This window comes from Tetrao urogallus (assembly GCF_951394365.1).
Source record: "Tetrao urogallus genome assembly, chromosome: 17".
Lineage (NCBI taxonomy): Eukaryota > Metazoa > Chordata > Aves > Galliformes > Phasianidae > Tetrao > Tetrao urogallus.
The window spans coordinates 7712467-7730004 of NC_136830.1; the positions used below are offsets into that span (position 1 = coordinate 7712467).

General features: G+C 41.8%; 1 protein-coding gene across 1 annotated transcript in view; it reads left to right on the forward strand.

Annotated features, from left to right (window-relative positions):
• The window catches only part of ZNRF3 (zinc and ring finger 3), a gene marked incomplete at both ends in the record, with an annotated part of 70126 nt that overhangs the window by 35350 nt on the left and 17238 nt on the right, over positions 1–17538 (forward strand). Inside the window, one exon of the mRNA XM_079544099.1 lies at positions 8161–8286. Coding sequence (XP_079400225.1) covers positions 8161–8286 — 126 coding nt within the window. The remainder of the gene's footprint in view (positions 1–8160; positions 8287–17538) is intronic.

Below are 17538 nucleotides of genomic sequence, written 5' to 3' on the forward strand. Positions count from 1 at the left end.
GTAGAATTTGCATTTCCCTGACGATAGACTTCTCATTTGGGTTTGCTTGTTTTCTTTTGCATTCACTGCAAAACCTCATACATATTATTTCAAAAGCCTGTCTGGTGAAGGAATGTGAACCCGTGTGGAGTGAGCTGAGCCCGTGCCAAGCGTGCTTCAGGTGGGAAAGCTATGGTATATCAGTATATCTGTTGTTTCAGATCCTAAAGCAGTAGGGAATTCAAGTCTCAATAGTTCTGCTCAATTATAGAGGTTTATGCAGAGTACTTCTTTGAATTTGCTTTTTTACTGCAGGTATTTGAAATCGCTAGTAATTTTTTTCCCACATATAAAACAATTACTCACTTTTATTGCTGCCTTTCTAGTTTGTCCATGATATTTTTTGTTCGGTGTCTGTTGGAGTTCTGTAGTGGTGAAGAGCAAATATGCAGACTTGTTGTACTGTGGTCTGGATTTCAGTTGGGAAACCAGACAGAGCAGATGTCTAAAGTGAAACAGGTCTGTGACCCAGAAACACCCTGGATCCTCCTTGGGCCTGACTTTTTGTTTATGTATTCTCATTTAGCCTTTCTCTCTGGTGTCCTACGAGCTCTTTAGACTTCAAAGTGAGAAGATTCCTCAGTCTTTGTCATATTCTGGCCCCTAGCCCACAAACCCTTGGCTTCCTCCTGTACAATTCAAAGGAAAATGTCTGCAGCTGAGGTGTTTCAGCTAAGACCTCTCTGGGACTCTGTGAGAAGATGGGATGGGGAGATGCTTACTCACCATTTTTTGAAAGGCAGTGTACCTAGTTTTCTACCAGAGGATATGAAACTGATGGGTTTTTTTGTTTGTTTTAAATGAAGCCTCCAGAGTGCCTGTGTTGTAGGAGCTCAGAGAAAGTGCAAGTGCACTTCATATGCTTCTCCTTTGCTGAGCAGGAGGGTGTTACCTGTTCTGCTATCCTGTCCCTATCCTACCCCAGCAGGGGTAGTGCAGGGGATGAGGATTCTCTTCTCTCTTGCGTGTGAGAGAATGACAAAAGGAGAGATTTCTAGTAGTTTCTTGTAGCAAGTTTGATACTTGGAACTGGCACTAAAGTTGGCATTTGCAGAGCTCAGCTTTCCAGCTGTCTAAATTGAGCTAACCAAGGAAATAGAATATTTACAAGATAGGAGCCCAGGGTCTTTTAAATGTTAAGCCTTCTCTACTCGGCTCCTTCCTGATCTTCTATTCAAGTAGTCTGTTACTCTCCATATAATCTCTTTAGTTTTAAAACAGAATGAACAAATGGCTTCCATGGGTAGGTTGAGGTGAGGGTGAATATGAGCTTTAATAGTCCAGTGACGTTAGTAAAGAATGAGGAAAAGCTGCAAGGTTGGTTCTCTTTGAAAAGTGCCTCTAACGTGTAGCTTTCAGTGTGTATTTCAGGGAGTACTTAAATACAGTCCATACAGACCCTTTAGCAAGGTCTCAGTTTCTCTTTTCCTAGCACGCTAATGCACCGTGTATCTCCTGCCCACTGGAGAACCTGTTACAGATTGTCTACAGTTGGTGCTAGAGCTGCACTGTGTGTTTTCTTTAAGACAAGCTCCCCACCTTCTTGCATGCTGTCAGTGCAGCCTGTGTCTTAGCTTTAGCTTAGGTGTTGGCTCTGTACCTTAAGTACACGATTTCCAAAGTTGTGCTCCCAGGTTGACATATGATTTGCACCTTGAGCGTAGCACTGATTTTCGTATGAGCACACAAACAACAACGTGCTGTGTCTTTTCAAATACTCTCCTACAGCCTTTAGGTCAGGGGTATGTCCCCAGGGCTGTTCTGTGTTCTTTTGTGGATCAAAGTGGTCTTGGAGTTGTTCCAGCTTCACCTCTACAAAGGTATATTTCAGTCTTCTCCCAGCGTGTGTCTGTGAGCCATTCTGAACTCGCTCTTTTCACACTTCTGCCCTTTCTTGTCCCGGTAAATTCTCACTTTGAATAAATTCCCTGTGTATGCTTGGAGGGATGGATGGTAGCTGCCTGGAGGATGGGAGGTGTGTGCTCAAAGTCATGTCGGCCCTCACCTAATCCCTGCAGAAGCGTCATTTCTGATTACTGTAGCAAAACTATGAGAATTCATTAAATGTGAGTGACTAAATGTAATTTTTTTAAAAGGGAAAATAATTTTGCATCTTAAAGTATACTGCTATGTCAGAAGTGAAAGAGCCTTAAAAGAATATAAATGGTTACCTGGGTGGGAAGCTCCCTGAATGCTAAACTGGAAACGAATGAAGAATATCCTCTGCTTTGTATCTGTTCCTTTGTTGTATGTCAGACGATGAAACACCTGATTGCTATAAGAGAATTAAGCACAGAAGGAGACATTGGGAGATCTATTTGGAAAGGTAGTGCTGGTTCTCAGAAGGTGTGTGACTGAAGACTTCTGAACTGTCCAGGTCACGTTATTCGGTCTTGGTTTGTATTCCTCAGCACCGATGTCTTGGCAGGGCAGGTGTAGAGTTGGGGTCTGTTCATACTGTGGTGTTTTCAGTGGAACTGAAATCATAAAACCCATTTACAGCAACAACATACTCTGTGTGCAGACTCCTGGCACTGTGTAAGGCATGCACACGCTAGTTTGGTTTTTTAGGGGCATTGTTGGGATCATTGTGGTGTGTGACTGTCCTACCACACCCCAGCCAATAAACATCAGCTGTCATGGTGTACCACGTGGACTTAAAGCCTTGGGTTGCAGTCACTGATGATCTTTGCATGGTGTGAGTGTACCCTTTTTCCTTTGTTTAGGCTCTCTGGAATCCTTACTTGTAGTGTGAACTGGAGGGAGGGGAAGGGAAGCTTCCTTTGCTTTTAGGCCTTAGAGTCTCAGCATGAAATGTAAATGAAATGTAATTGACTGTGATGTGAAGATGGACAGAATTTTATGCAAAGAAATTCCTGAGTGGAAGTTGATTACTCACTGTAAGGGTAACTCTAAAAATGTGAAACAGAGGAGTTACTGTAGGGTTTGGTGCCTTCAAAGAGAAGAAAGTTGCAGTAGGTAAAATGGGAGTTAGTGAGTTAACGGATTAAGAAGTGCATTCTCTACAGAAACAGAACAGCGCTTCTCTTTTTTTTTGAAGTGTTGTAAAAATGTTAGGCAAAAAAGAGATTTGAAATGGGGAAACCAAGTATCCTCTCCTGGCAGGTGAGCTAGAGACAGAGATTTGAGGAAGGTGATCAGGTTGCCATTGGTAGTTTATCCTTGAGATCAGGATGAGGTTGATGGAGAATATGGTTTGAGTGGAAGTTTAAATAATATGCGTTAAAAAATGAGTAATATGAGTAGATGAGAGGAGTTGCTGAAACACAGGAGGAACCAGAGGAGGAGGAAACTTATTGTACTGGAGGTTGAGGACAGATCACAATTCCAGGATCTGGTCATGAGAAGATGAGTGAGTAAACTGTACAATCTAACATCAACCTCATCATGCTACTTGATTAAAAATGCTGACTCTGAGTACTTTAATATGGGTTCCCTCAATGTGTTTGTGGTTACACAGGGCTGTGTTGATCTTGCAAGTCTTCAAGATTTGCTGGAGCAAATAGTCTAGGGATAGTTCAGCCACGTGTTTTTAATTGAACAGGACAATGTTTTTGACAATGTCAGTTGTCCTTTCCTGAAAAATGACTGAGGGAGTACTGATGGCATAATGTAATTTGTTTTGTTAATTATTCTGGTGAGATTCCAGTGTGATGCAACAGAATGCTTGGGAGTTTGTAGCCTTGTGAGTCCTCTATATTTGCCCACACAGTGCCGGAGGCACCCTATTAGTTTTGCTTACTGCTTATACTAGATTTTGCATTTGGGTTTGAGGTTTCTTACATGCACGATTTTTTTGCCAATGTGTGGTGGTTTATAGTTTCACTATTCTCCTGTTTCAGTCTTCCATGTAATGTTAGGATGTGCAAGATTGGAAAAGCTCTGTGCCTGGGTTGGGTTGTACTGTGGAGTCTACATAGCTCTCAGTTCTGTTTGTCCATAGACAGCAGTGGCAGTAGCAGCCATCATTGCCGTGCTGAAGGAGGGTTCTTTTTTGACAGCTGTTTGTTCTGCCTAGCAAACAAACACAGCTTTCATCTATTTAAGCAGATCATTAGTTCATAACACAACCTTGCTATAGTCCGAGTAAACTAATGTTCTAAGTGGGTACAGTTAATGGATCTGGACAAGAATTTGAAATTCTCTTCCCCTCAGGGTGAATAAAACTGTTTGGCCCCAGTTCTGTCCTGAGGAGATGAGTTCCTGCTTCATTTTTTCCTGTTTATTGACAAACACTTCTGGGGTTCTGTTTTTTTACACTCTTGCACAAGGGGACTTCAGAAACTTCCTCAGAAACCAAACTCTTTGTACAAGGCTCAAAAAGCAGGGACTGGTGGTGTTCATTAAGGCATTTCAGAATGCAATACAGTGACCAGTAAATGCTGCGTAGAAGTCAAATTTGTTAGAAAATCTTAGTACTGAGAGATACCTCAATCTTAGTGTTTTTTCTGCAGCCCAGCTTCATACTCTTCATTCAGTTCTAAGTCTTGTGCAGCCTTTCAGACAGACTGCTCCTTTAGTTACACATACTGTTGTTATTCCAAAATTCAGTTTGCAGGCTTCAATCTTAGTGCTTGATACCTTCTGCATGACACGCATACATCAGCTAATGCTAGCTATAATTGTCATCCGTGTTTTGTTTAAGGCTGCTGTAAGCACGTGGGACTCTGCTGAGCCTTCTGAATGCGTGCCGTGCCTCAGCCATCTTTGCTGATCTGGTGAGGCAAGAGAACTTCTTCCAAATTTCTTTCTGGTTTTTGGACAACATATACCTGTTTAAGTATCTCTTCTGGATGGCTGGATAGCCTGTCTTCATTTTTTCCTTCTGACTGGAAAGCAGGAGGCTTGCAAAGTTATGCTGCCAGAGTGACCAGCCTTCCTGATTTTGGAAGCTGTCAACCAATGTTTTTTCATGCAGCACGGGAAAGAGGCCGGCAGTTCTGTCCTGCAGAACCATAGAGACAGTGAATGTGGTGAGTGGTAAACCACAAGGAGGTGAGTGCCTCTTTGGAGGGCTCGCTATTCCTTTAGGGGCGAGCAGGTTGCCCAGAGAGATGGTGGATGCCCCATCCCTGGAGGCACTCACTGAAGGTCAGACTGGATGGGGCTCTGAGCACCGGACGGAGCTGTGAGTGTCTCTTCATTGCAGGAGAGTTGGACTAGATGGTCCCTTCCAACTCAAATGATTTTATGACACAAAGCTAGAGTCCATGTCATCCAGGAAGGTGAGCTTCTTCAGCTTCTGCTGGATCATGGCTTCTTGGAGGCGGGATCAAATGGGGCAGTCTCCATTGCAGCATAGCTCTGCTCTTTGTGTATGGAAATAGGGCTTCAGAGGCCAACAGGTTGGTTGTTACCTTATTGTGTCTCAGATTGCTCCCTATTTTTTTTTTCTGCCATTCATCATCATTGGTTAGTTCCAGTGTTTGTTTCTTCTGGGCATGCCTCTTGCTGCAGAAGAGTCCAAGGAAACAGAACTTGTTCTGAGTAGTTATGCTGTGCTTTTTCCTCAGGCTTCTAATCATAGAATCATAGAATCGCAAGGTTGGAAACGACCTGCAAGATCATCTAGTCCAACCACCCTCCCATTGAGCACCATGTAGCTAACCTGAGTGCTTTAAACATTAGATTGCTGATGTCTGCTTCAGTTACTCTGCCTCGACCTTCTCCCTCCCAAACTGCATTTTTAATATTTATATCATGGTTGAAAAACTTCTTCCTTGTCTTCTATTTAATAAAATCTACAATTATAAAGAATTGGTGGCTGTGACATCTCGGAAGTAAAGCTGTGTGTGAAGGTGAAATGCACAAGGCAGGGTACCTGAGCAATTGGCTGGCACTGCAAATTCCTGGCTATTGAGAAAGCCCTCAGAGGACTCCTGCTCTGTATTGCACATATTTTCCTGTCTTTGGAATTATGCACAATCTGCAGCTTTTTGCCTCTCAGGAGTTTGGGGTGTTCTTGTTGGAGAAGAGATGTCATACAGTATTGTCATTCTAGCTTTTAAAAGGGAAGGAAGCCCAGGCTTTGCAAGAGGTGGAGATGAGGCTCTTTTAACCTCCTTGGACTTGTCCTGGCTTTCAGGGGTGTAACTGTAGAGTGCATTTCCTGTCTACAATCTGAAGGTCTGCTGATAGCTTGGAAGCTGTTATGGAAAGAGTGTTCTAGAGAAAAGGGACAGCATAAGGAATATTAAGTTCTTGTCCTTACTCCAAGATGATTTCTGGTCTAAAGTGGATAGAGACAGTATTTTTGTATGGCCAAAAGTGGATAGAGACAGTATTTTTGTATGGCCAAGAAAGAAAGGCCAATTGTTGTAATCTCATGGCAGAATGTGGAAAGATGTGGAGCTGTCCTGAAGGAGGTTTGTAACACTATAATGTTTCACCCTGGCACTCAGGGGAAAAAAAAAAAAAGGACAAAGGGTGAAAGCTGTCGTGTAATCATCAAGACTGCTTTGAGGTGATTGAGTTACAGCATAAAGTGTTCCTCCTTTGCTGTCAGTTTGCTGTTTGTCTGCTCTGTAACAGTAACCCACTTAAAATTGGTGCGGCCCTTTTTGAAGTTATTTTAAACCCCCAGCAATGTATACAGACACCGTAACCTTGGAGAAAAGCGCCTCTGAGGAGTGCTTTTGCTTCTGCCCTTTCAGACGCATGGAAAGTGCCAAAGTGCATTTCAAGGATGTTAAACTAGGAACCTCTGGGTTAGGGTTAGGTTCTGGGTTATGGTTTCAGAGCGTGACTGATCGGAGCAGTTCTGTTTCATTAGACTTTAATATAGATGAACGTTTTCTGTTGACTTTAAAGATTCCCACGGGCTCCTTTGGAGCCTGGTTATGTTGGAATGTGTGCCCTGGTAATTTTGGAGGGAGTTCTTCCACTACCTCATTCTTTTCTTGCTTTTTGTCAGCACAGAGCAGTTGCTCCATCAGGTCCTGACTTCAAGGTTCCTGTCTCAAACTCTAAACAGAATGAGTTGAACTCATCTGTGTGAGAGGGCAGACAGCTCATAGCAACTCAGAACAAAAAACACAGGTAGGATGAGCTGGGAGTTAGATGGAGGATTCTGCTCTCTCTGCCTAGTATTGCTGAGACTTGTTTTTTCTCTGAATACAGATGCACTGGTGATGAATCCTGAAAAATGGGTGGTAGGAAAACCTCCGCATTGTGCTACCATTGTGTTTCCCCTATTTCATAGTAATTACTTGAGTTATTCACAAAGTCAGGGCTCCACAAGCTGATCTTGCATTGAGTCACTTGCAAGATGAGAGATGCACGTGGAAAGGGCAAGCTGGTGAAACAGAAGAGATGGCAGAACAAGGGGAACACGTGAAATAGCATGGGAAGTTTATTCCATAGCCTAGTTCATGCACAAAATTATGCCAGTAAAGCACATCAAAGTTAGAACAGATAAAGTTTACAGTATTGGTGCATAGTGAGCTCCTGGTCATAATAGAACTAGAAGAGCTACTTAGAGTTGAGGGGAGGAGGAAGAGAGTATCTAAAGTATTTCTTGTTTCATACACCAGACAACATAAATGCCAAGAAGGAGACACTTCATGATGCCTCTCTCATGGTTCAGGAGAAGATAGTGACTATTCCAAAATAGTTAGGAAGCTTCTCATCTAATTTTGAATTGTGATAGACGTGTTCGAAAGGGTGACACTTGGTATTGTGCAAGTATTAAAGCAAGTATGTTAATGCATTTCAAACATCAGTTCTGAATCTGGCTTGTGAAGCTTTTATGAGTGGTTCTGCAAAACAGCTTTTTTTTTTTTTTTGTCAGTTTGCAAGGAAAAGCTGAAGTGGAACCTTCAAGTATTTTATATCTTAGATGAGGACTTACAATTACTTCTAATTATAGGCATTAAATGATTTTTCGTAAGTAAGGTGACAATGACCTGACATGACATTCCAAGATTTTGAACTGATAGCAAGCTTCAGAAACATGGAATTCTTCATAATTGCAGCCTTGTATTTCAGTCTTACTGGTGTACTTCAATAAACATTTGTTATAAACTAAGGAATTCAAAAGCAATCTGCATGTTCTCTGATTTACACTGTTTTTCTGATGGTTTCTTACTGATTCTGTTTCAGATGCATCCACTCGGACTGTGTAATAGCAATGATGAGGAAGACCTGTATGAATATGGCTGGGTAGGAGTGGTGAAGCTGGAACAGCCTGAGCTGGAACCAAAGCCATGCCTCACTGTTTTAGGAAAGGTAAGGGGCTCTGTGGGCTGTATGGATTGAATAGTTTGGGGTAAACGTTGCTTTTAACTGTTCCTTGGAAGTTTCTTTCTGAGAAAAATCAACATGGAATAAAATGAGACCTCTTGCAGTGCATGAAGTATTCCCATTTTGCCCTTTTTTTGCACTTGGTGCCTCAGGGAAAGAACGTCCCCTCTCAGTTAGGAGGTGGTGATGGCAAAATGAGCACATGGCCCATTCTGTGCTGTGTAGGAATCTAATGAAGCCCTGCAAAAGCTCGCAGTAGTGGTATTTGAGTAGAAGCAGAGTGAATGGCCAGAGTGATGGTGGCTCAATCAAATAAAGCTTATTATCAAATTATTATTATTATTATTATTATTATTATTATTATTATCAGAAGTAGTTAAAGTGAAAGCTTCTTACTGTTCTTAAGTACAGTTTTCTCAGAAGGCATACTAATTCAATTTTTTTCTGGGAAGGAGAATCCCAAACCCTTCAGGAGACTAATTGCTGTAATTGAGGATAGGTATTGCTACTAACAAGTGAATCTTAATATCTCAATCAGAGAAATGCAAATTTTCATCTCTGTAGTCTCCCTTTGGAATCTTTGGGCCTCCAGAATCTAAATTCCTTGAAAATCATTGCCCTTTGTTTTATGGTTAGAAGAAGGTTTTTATGGTTGGAAGAAGAGATTATTGTGAGTGTTTGTGTGGTAAAATGCATGCATATATGAAAGAGCAAATGATAAATCTATGTTGAGTAGCAAAAGAAAAACTGATGTATGTAAGATCCCCTGGGAAGCTTGGAGTACTGTGAAGTAGAATATAGAGAATACTTGAAAGCTGTCTGCAGTGCTAAATTCCATGGCACGCAAATCTGCTACAAAGATACTTTTCCTATTGTTGATTTTCTTTAATTGTGGTGGTTGTTAGTAAGACCCTGGCCTGTGTTTCTTAGTGGCTTTGCCTGACTTTATCCATCTGCTAAATGGGATTGGTAAATGTACAGAATTTAATGTGTCCATTTCCGTACAGATTTTTGAATTGTTCATCCTTCTTTGTCAGATGTGTGTGTTGTAATGAAAGCACAAGAGGTTTTCTTTTTTTTTTTTAAGGGGGGGAAATCATCTTCTGCTAGAGTGCCTGTGAAAACTGGGCTCTGATGGGGGAAGAGGTGTGTGTGGCAGCCGTGATTTAGCGCTGCCTTTGATCACAGTGCAGCCCTGTTTGAGGCAATGCTGCGTGCAGGCGAAGCAAAGGCCTGGGTTTTACTGATCTCATGAGCTCCTGAATAGGGCTGGGAGGGGAGTGACAGAGGAAGAAGAAAGCGTTGGAAATGAAAAGGAAACCCCGTGAACCCAGCAAGCATTATTGGCTGGATTTGCCTACCAGGGAGCCGCTCAGTTTCTGCCAGGCTAATTCTGCTCCAAGTCCCTCTCCCCCACCCCAACACCACCTCCCCCTCTCTTTCCTTCTTTTAGACTTTTTGTTTTTCAGGCATGGCTGTAGTCACTGGTTCTCAGGCTGGGAACCCACTGAGCCTGTTGCCATGGTCACTGGGAAGCTCTTCGTGCCATGTGCTTCAAAGGGAACCTTTCCCCTCCTAGAATTCCTGTCTTCTCTGCAGACAGCACAATGGGACTCCTTCCCCTCTGCCTGCCTTGCACAATGCTCCAGCAGTGTAGCTTTACTGCGGAGGAAGGGAAAACCATTGTTGCCTGCAAATTACCTGTTGTGTGTTTGCATCCACTATGCTGGGGTGATGCTACCTGTCACCTGTAGGCTGATCTGCAGTCTTCTTGTCTCCCCCTCCCCGTTACTTTTGGGTCAAGGCCACATTGGATGGGGCCCTGGGCAGCCTGGTCTACTATTAAATGGGGAGGTTGATGGCCCTGCATGTGGCAGGGGGGTTGGAGATTGATGATCCTTGAGGTCCCTTCCAACCCGGGCCATTCTGTGAAGACGCAGTAATACAACTTAGCAGTGCCACTGGTTCTTTATTTCTGTACAGTGTAGACTTGCTTAAAAGTAGCACTTCTTCCCTCTTCTGCAGGCTTGAAGGTCCCCAGGGAGGGATTTTGTTTCTTATTTCTCTTCCAGGGCCTTCTGAAGGATCTCCTCTATATTAATAGGATATGTGTAATTGAGGATGTGCATCTGAGTAGAAGCTAACAAAGAGAGGATGTCTCCACTACTACAGCTTCCTGTTTTCTTCGGATCAAAGGAACCTGTAATAGAAGGAAATTCCTAACAGTTCCCCCAGTGTCCATTCACTTCTTATCTCTGTTTTAAGAGGTTGTTTACAAATACGTTGACACAATCAGCAGAATTTTGTTTTGCCACATCATGATTGTGAATGCACTCCTTAGGTTGGGGACAAAATCCTGGTGTGTTCAGTAACACTCATGAGTCATGAGTGTTCAGCCATCTAATTGTGACTCCTAACCTTTTTTTGTCCAATAGTTAGTTTAAATTTATAGATTCTTGGATGGTAATCAAATGTGAAATCATAGGGCTGTGTTGGTCAGTTTCTGAATAGAGAGTGATCTAAGGCTTGAGGAGCTGCAGCAAGTGGGCCTGTGGGGGGTTTTGTTCTCACTTTGTGAATGTGTGTAAATTAATTGCCTGGCTTCTATTTAACTTGTGCAATACTGCTATCCAAGAATACTGTAAATCTGACTGTGAGCTTGAGCACATCTGCACTAACTATGGGAGCATGCATGCTTGTCTTGTTGAAATGCAGCCCTGTTTAGTTTCCTGTCCTAACATTGATGTTCCTTGGTGAAGCTTTTGGTATAAGCCTTGGAGGAAAAAGGGGAGACTCTGCAATGCATTTGCAAGTTGTATTTTTATGGGAGTCAGAAATGCTCTAATGTGTGCTGATTAAATCAGCATACCTGGATGAACAAGTAATCAGCTGATACATGTCCTTCCTTATGACGTGTCAAAATGCCTCTAATGAAGTGTCCTTCTGAAAACAGACCTTTTGCAGCAGTGATGGTTAGTTGCAGAAAACCAAGCCTGAGAAGTGCAGTCAGTTTGATTTCCATCCTGCTTTTCTGTTGTGTGAACTGTGACTTAAGCGAATCTTAACTGAATGAGAGTCCCTTCTCAGGTAGGGTGGGTTGTTCTCTAAGTGCATAGAGCAACTCTATCACATATACTTTATAAATAGCTTTCCTTGCTAAGTTACTTTCTCCTACAAATCCATTTCCAAAAAAAAGAAGGTTCAAAATGTTTTTAGTTCTCGTGTAAAAAGAACCTTGAATTGTATCACGCTCATTTCTAAAGTATTAGCAGCATCTTCGCTTTCTTTAGAAGGTGGATTTGCAGCAAATGAAAATGAAGGCAAATTAAGTGAAATAACTTGTACCTTGATATTCATAGTCTAAATTAAGCATATGGTTGTATGTGTAAGTTAGAATTACAGGGATTACGTAAGCTTACCTTTTGTTTCTGTGTAATATTAACAGCTCTTATTTTATCAAACTAGGATATCCAACTTTGGGTAACTTATATGAATGGATTCAACTAAATTGCAGAAATGTATGTAGAATAAGATCTGAAATTATGATACGTGCTTGTAGATATTGATACAAGTTTCCCAGACTTTGCTTGTTCAGATATTTTTAACTGGTCACTGTCATTAGCTCCAGTGATGTCATGCTGCCCATGGTGGTCCCTGTGTGTCTGCAGTAGAAGATACTGTCACTACAGGAGAACTCGCATCCTTGGAAGCAGCTGACCCCATGGTAGCTGTTCCATGATGTGGGGACCATTGCTGCCTCTTTCTTCTCTGCCAATCTATCTTAATTCTATAAAGTCTCAGAATGTAAGGTAAAGTTTTGATCTGAGAAGCGACCAGCAGAATGGGTGACCTTTAAGCCTTTATTTCAATTTGTTTGCTTGTCTGTGTGGCTACATGAAGGCTTGTATTAGCAGGGTGGGATCCAATGGGGGTAGGAAGGAAACTACAGCAGATGTGCTTTCTTATGGCAGTGCTGGTCTGACTGCACGTCAATTTACTTTTATTAGTATTATTATAAATTTTAAATTTTAATTTATAAATAAATAAATTTTAAATTTAATTTAGATTAAGGAAAGTTGTTCCTCAGTAGAAACTTAGTCTTAGTTATTTTGAGCTCCCATTGACGTTCAGTGACAGTTCTGAATATCCACAGAGACCAGCCATAGACATGAGCACAGTGAGGGGTGGATGTACATTTCAGCTGTGGCAACAGCAGTGTGGAAGGCAGCCATGCTCCAGACAGCCATGCAGATGTTTACAAGTGAGACATGCAGGCTCATGCTCATTGCTGGTGAAAGCACACAGCTAATGGTGGTGACTGTGTTGAAAATGTAGTAGCTTTGTAGCTGAGAATTTGCTTTATCAACTAGTTTTATTGTACTATTTTTGTTTGTTGTAGTTTTTGTGGAGATAAATAGGAGGCATTACTTTTGCCGCAACCTGCTTATGATACTCAGGACACCTGAAAAGTTAGTATCCATTTTAAACAACCACAAAACATTTTCTGTAATTGTATTTGAAGTGATGCTGTTATTTGTGCAGGTAATTTTGGTGTTATTCATCTTCTGACATACTTCTTTCTCCTGCAGTGCTAGCAGTGTGATGAGGTCTCACCAGCATCTAGGCATAAAGATCTCTGACATTCTAACAAAACTGTATAGATAAGGTCAGAAGAGAGGGTAATATCTTTATTCAGGAAGACTTGGAATCTTCATCATGAGATCAGGTAGAGAAGTGATCGTCTCAGTCTTCCCAATAGGGACAAATGTTTATTTTTGAATAAGAAAAAAAATCACTTTAAAGCAAAACACGTTGGACAAAAGCTCAGGGCATTTCTGTTACTCTCTCCTTGCCTTTCTTTCCATCCTCCACAGCCCACGTTCTTAACACCGAGCCTATTTTAACAGACTAAAAAAGGAATTTGAATTGGAAAGAAAAAGGAAAAAATATTGCATGTAGGCGTGTTTGGCAGCAGAGAGCGTGGAGAAACGTGTAGGAGCAAAAATGGGGACTTTGCTTGAAGCAGCAGTCTCATCACTACAACTGAAGTCTTGAGTTCACAAGTTTCTCATGTTCCTCCTCTTTAAACTGTCTCTTCTGTGCTTAGTTTGAGCCTTTAATTTCAGCAGTGGTTTTAAGAAAGAAGGGAAAAAATCGAGAATGGGTAAGAACTGTCAAGTGAGACAGTGAAGTTTTTGAGACAGTGGAAAGGTTTGTGTTGTGTATGGATCATATGGTGAAAGATGTAGAGGGAAAGAGTTGGGCCAAAGCCAAAGAGGGGCTCACACCTAGCAGTGGGTGAACAAGGGCTGAGATGGGTCATGCAGTTATGAAGTAGATCTGTCAGTCTTTGCTTCTAGGGGGTGGCTATTTCCATTAGCCAGCAATCTGTTATTGCATTATTTTACTAGCTTCCTTTTCATGTTCACTGTGCATTGTTATGAAAAGCAACAGCTATTCATGAAGAAAGGCTCTCTGTGATGCTTTCCCCCTTTGGGCACTCCTTAGGTCTGCTATTGTTGGATTGATTACTTCACATAAGTGTCCACTTTTAGAGTTGAGTCCTCAGCAGTCCTCACCACCACCCTTGCTCCTCTCCAACCAACTGAAACACAGCTGCTTTTATCTTCAGCTAAAGAAGCAGCTGTTGTTGCACAACATGTGTTACTGGAGTCTTTGCTCAGTCAGAACTCCCAATGAAATTGATGGAAATTCAGGCTGAGTAAGAACTGAAAGTCTAAGGAACAACATAAAAATAAGGATAACATGTGAATGTTTTAAGTCTCTCAAGTACTCGGACCCTCATGATTCTACACTCTTTGTGAGCCTCTCTAACGCAGACTTTGTGCTAATTTATATGCAGAATCTACCTATGGAATGATAAGTAACATGCAGTTGCACATGCACTGGAAGAGCTACAAAAATAGAGCTTGAAGCAGGAAAGCAAATGATCATTCAGGTGCAGCTATGTTGGAGCAGAGATAAGCACAAAAGGCTGGCAAGCAGAATGGATAAATGGGTCAGAAAGTGAAGGAAATAGGGAGCAGACATGGAGGCAGGGGATGGAATTCTGTAGGACTTCATAGATGAGTGACGTGCCTAATTTCAGTGCATGAGAGGCAGGAGGCTTTGTAAGAAATTGGAGAACTGGGGAATGTAACTGGAGCTGCATGAGAGGGACTCCGATATTCAGAGTAAAAGATGGACAGATGTAATAAGCAGTGGTAATAAAGAAATTGCATATATAAAGAGGGGGTGTTTTGCAGAAGTTTTTATAAGATTGAAAGAGAGGAAAGAGAAAAGGTTGATATAAGAAAACATGCTTCACATCCTGTTTCTCTGTGATAACTTTCCAGAAAGTTATTTCTCTGCTCTGAACGTGTCTCCATGATTGCCAGGTAGATAATATATAGAGGTGGCTGTGTGAGTGACATGACAATTTGATGTTTATACCAAGTTCAGGGAATCAACTCCTTACAGGTCAAGTATCAATTCATGCTGCACACTCAAAAACATTAAGTTTGAAAAGGGCTTTTTGGTCAGTGTAGGGAGCACTGAAGCCATTTGCAGTTCTGGTGGGTTATTTCTTGGAGATCAGAATTGGGTGCATTTGTGAAATGAGTTCTTCAGGCAAGTAGGCAGATATTATCAACTTCTGCTTGGCTATTGCCTTAGATGTGCTAACAGTGGCTATGAAACTGACTAAATCTATTAAAAACATCAAAAGCTTGTATATATTCTACTACATTTATGTCTCAGTTGTGGCCTACCAGTGTTGTAATTGGTAAGCCCAGACAATGCATCACAGACATTCCGTTTTTCAAAGTGCTCTAATGACTTGGTTGGCTTTGGATAGGAAGAAAGGACAGACCATAGCCAGAGGATCCAAGCAGCAAACTTTTTAAGGGAGGAGGAAGTGGAGCTGTTTTCCTATGGGCATGGAATGCATAGACTCTTGAGTCCGTGAATGGTGTCGAAACTCCCAGAGGGTCTGGACCCTTCAGCTGACTGTAAGGGACTAATGAGCCTGCCTGGCTGTTTATGGGCTGTGGTTAACCTCTTGCAAGTTAGGATTTCCTGTCGCCAGCAATGGGCTGTGACCGCCAGCACCACAGTGTTAATGATGAGGTAGGGGCTGATGAATGGCTGGACTCCAGACAGCAGCCTTCACTGGCAAAGAATCAAGTGGCCAGAGGGAGAAAAACACTGATGTCTACAAGAGAAATAATGCAAACTCCAGAACCTATAATTCCCATGTTTAAAAAAAGAAAGGGAGAAAGAAACTGGGGACAAATTCAAACCGAGTGAAGCTTTTATCTCTGCATTTTGAATAGAAGATTGTTTTTCAGCAAAACTGGCTGCAAAAGCCAGGCCAGTTAAAACAATATGCAGGCTGCTTGCCTCCAAGTAACCAGAAATTGTTGGCTTGGAGTAGGCTGCTCTGAGGAGCCAACCTGCTGGGAGACGTTATCCAAGCAACGGCCTGAATGTAATTCCTCCCGCTGTGGAATGGCTCTTTGGCAAATGAAGACCCTAATTAAAGATGGAAGGGTTTCTATTTTGTTTTTCTTTAATCCTTACCCTGAGGCCTCAGCAATACAGCCATGTCGCTGCTTGTGTGGAGAGAAGTTTCCAGTTTCCCTTTGTAATAAGAATCCTCTACCTTTTTTATTCTTTTTTTTCTTTTCTTTTCTTTTTTTTTTTTTTGAAAGAAGTAACAAACTAACAACAAGGGCCCACCACAGTATGGGACCTCGAGATGAATCTAATTCTAAACCAGGAACCGCTATCAGAAGGACAGTCCATGTCACCTTTTCTTAGCCAACCCATGAAAAGTTGCTACATCAATTGGAGTACTGGGGGGGCCATTCATTCTCTACTACTGAGCTTATTACTCAGGCTGATTCTTTCTGAGGAAGAAGGCACAAGTTTGAGGATCTCACTGAGGCACCAGCAGTATTCTACTGGACGCCAAGGGAGTTTTACAAGCCTTTGTTCTTTCAGGGACTGAAGTCCTGTACTGGGAGTTACGTGCCTATTCTGTACTGATGGATGCAGATTCTCTTCCCTGACAAAGGTGACAGAAGCTCCAGGGGAGTATGCTGCAGCATTTTGACTCTAATAGATGAGGAAGTGAAAATACTTTCGCTGCTTGACAGCTCACCTTGGCTTCTTTGAGGTCTGTCTGACCATACTTGCACATACTACATGCAGCTATGTAATAACACAAACTGCTTCTCTCTCTGTTGAGACTTGGACCTACTGTTTTACCACCTCACATGATGATTGTGTTATCTCTGAAATATCCTTGTTTAAGGTAGAGCTCAGCCTGTGGATGAAGGCCAGCTGCTTGAGGTTGAGGCCGAACAAGACAGGATGACACTAAGCAGAAGACACTGATTTTTCCATTGCTGTTATTCTTACTTTTGAAAATAGATGTATAACCCAAATTGGCCTTCATCACTCATAGTCTTTTGCACTTAGGCTTGCTTTCATTTCTTTACAGTACTTCTGGTGAGCTGTAGTCATATTCTACCTTGTCTTGCTTTCCTGTTAGAGGATAGCAGTATGATGGTACTGATAGGCACAAAGCTCTTGAGCTTTTCAAGTTCTGGTTGCTGTAGATGTGTCAGCATATCTTTGATAGGCTACTGCAAATGCCTCAGGCCTGTTCTCTACTCTTGACAGAATTTGACCTGAGCTGAATCTGTTTTGAAGTTTCAGCTCTTCCTTAAAATACAGAAATACTTACTAAAGCTGTGGGTCAAGAATCACAACTCCAGGTCGTTACGTTGAGAAGAACTTTCCACCATAAGCTCTAAAGCATGTTTCTCAGAAAGATTGAATTTCCTTATTGAATTGTCTGAGAGCCGGTGGGATTCCTGCAGGAATTAAGAATTTCAAAAACTCTGATAAGAAAAAAAAAAAACTTCTGAGTTTGAGACGTAATACTCAGTTTTTCTGTATGCATTCTGATTTCTAATTTTAAATTGGTGTTCTATTAGAGCACGTTTCAGCCTCTGTGATTAGGAAGAGATCAAATGAAATAGGCAGACAGTTAAGAAATAAATAGAACAAGGGAAGTAGCCTAGAAGCTGTAGAGGTGAACGAGATAACGAGTATTTTGGTTCCTAGACAGCAGTGAATAGAAGTCATTCATTTGTCATTTTTGTGCCCATGACCTTGTTGTGTTCAAGTGACATTCAAGTCGCTTGGATGTGACCTGACTGGGAGCTG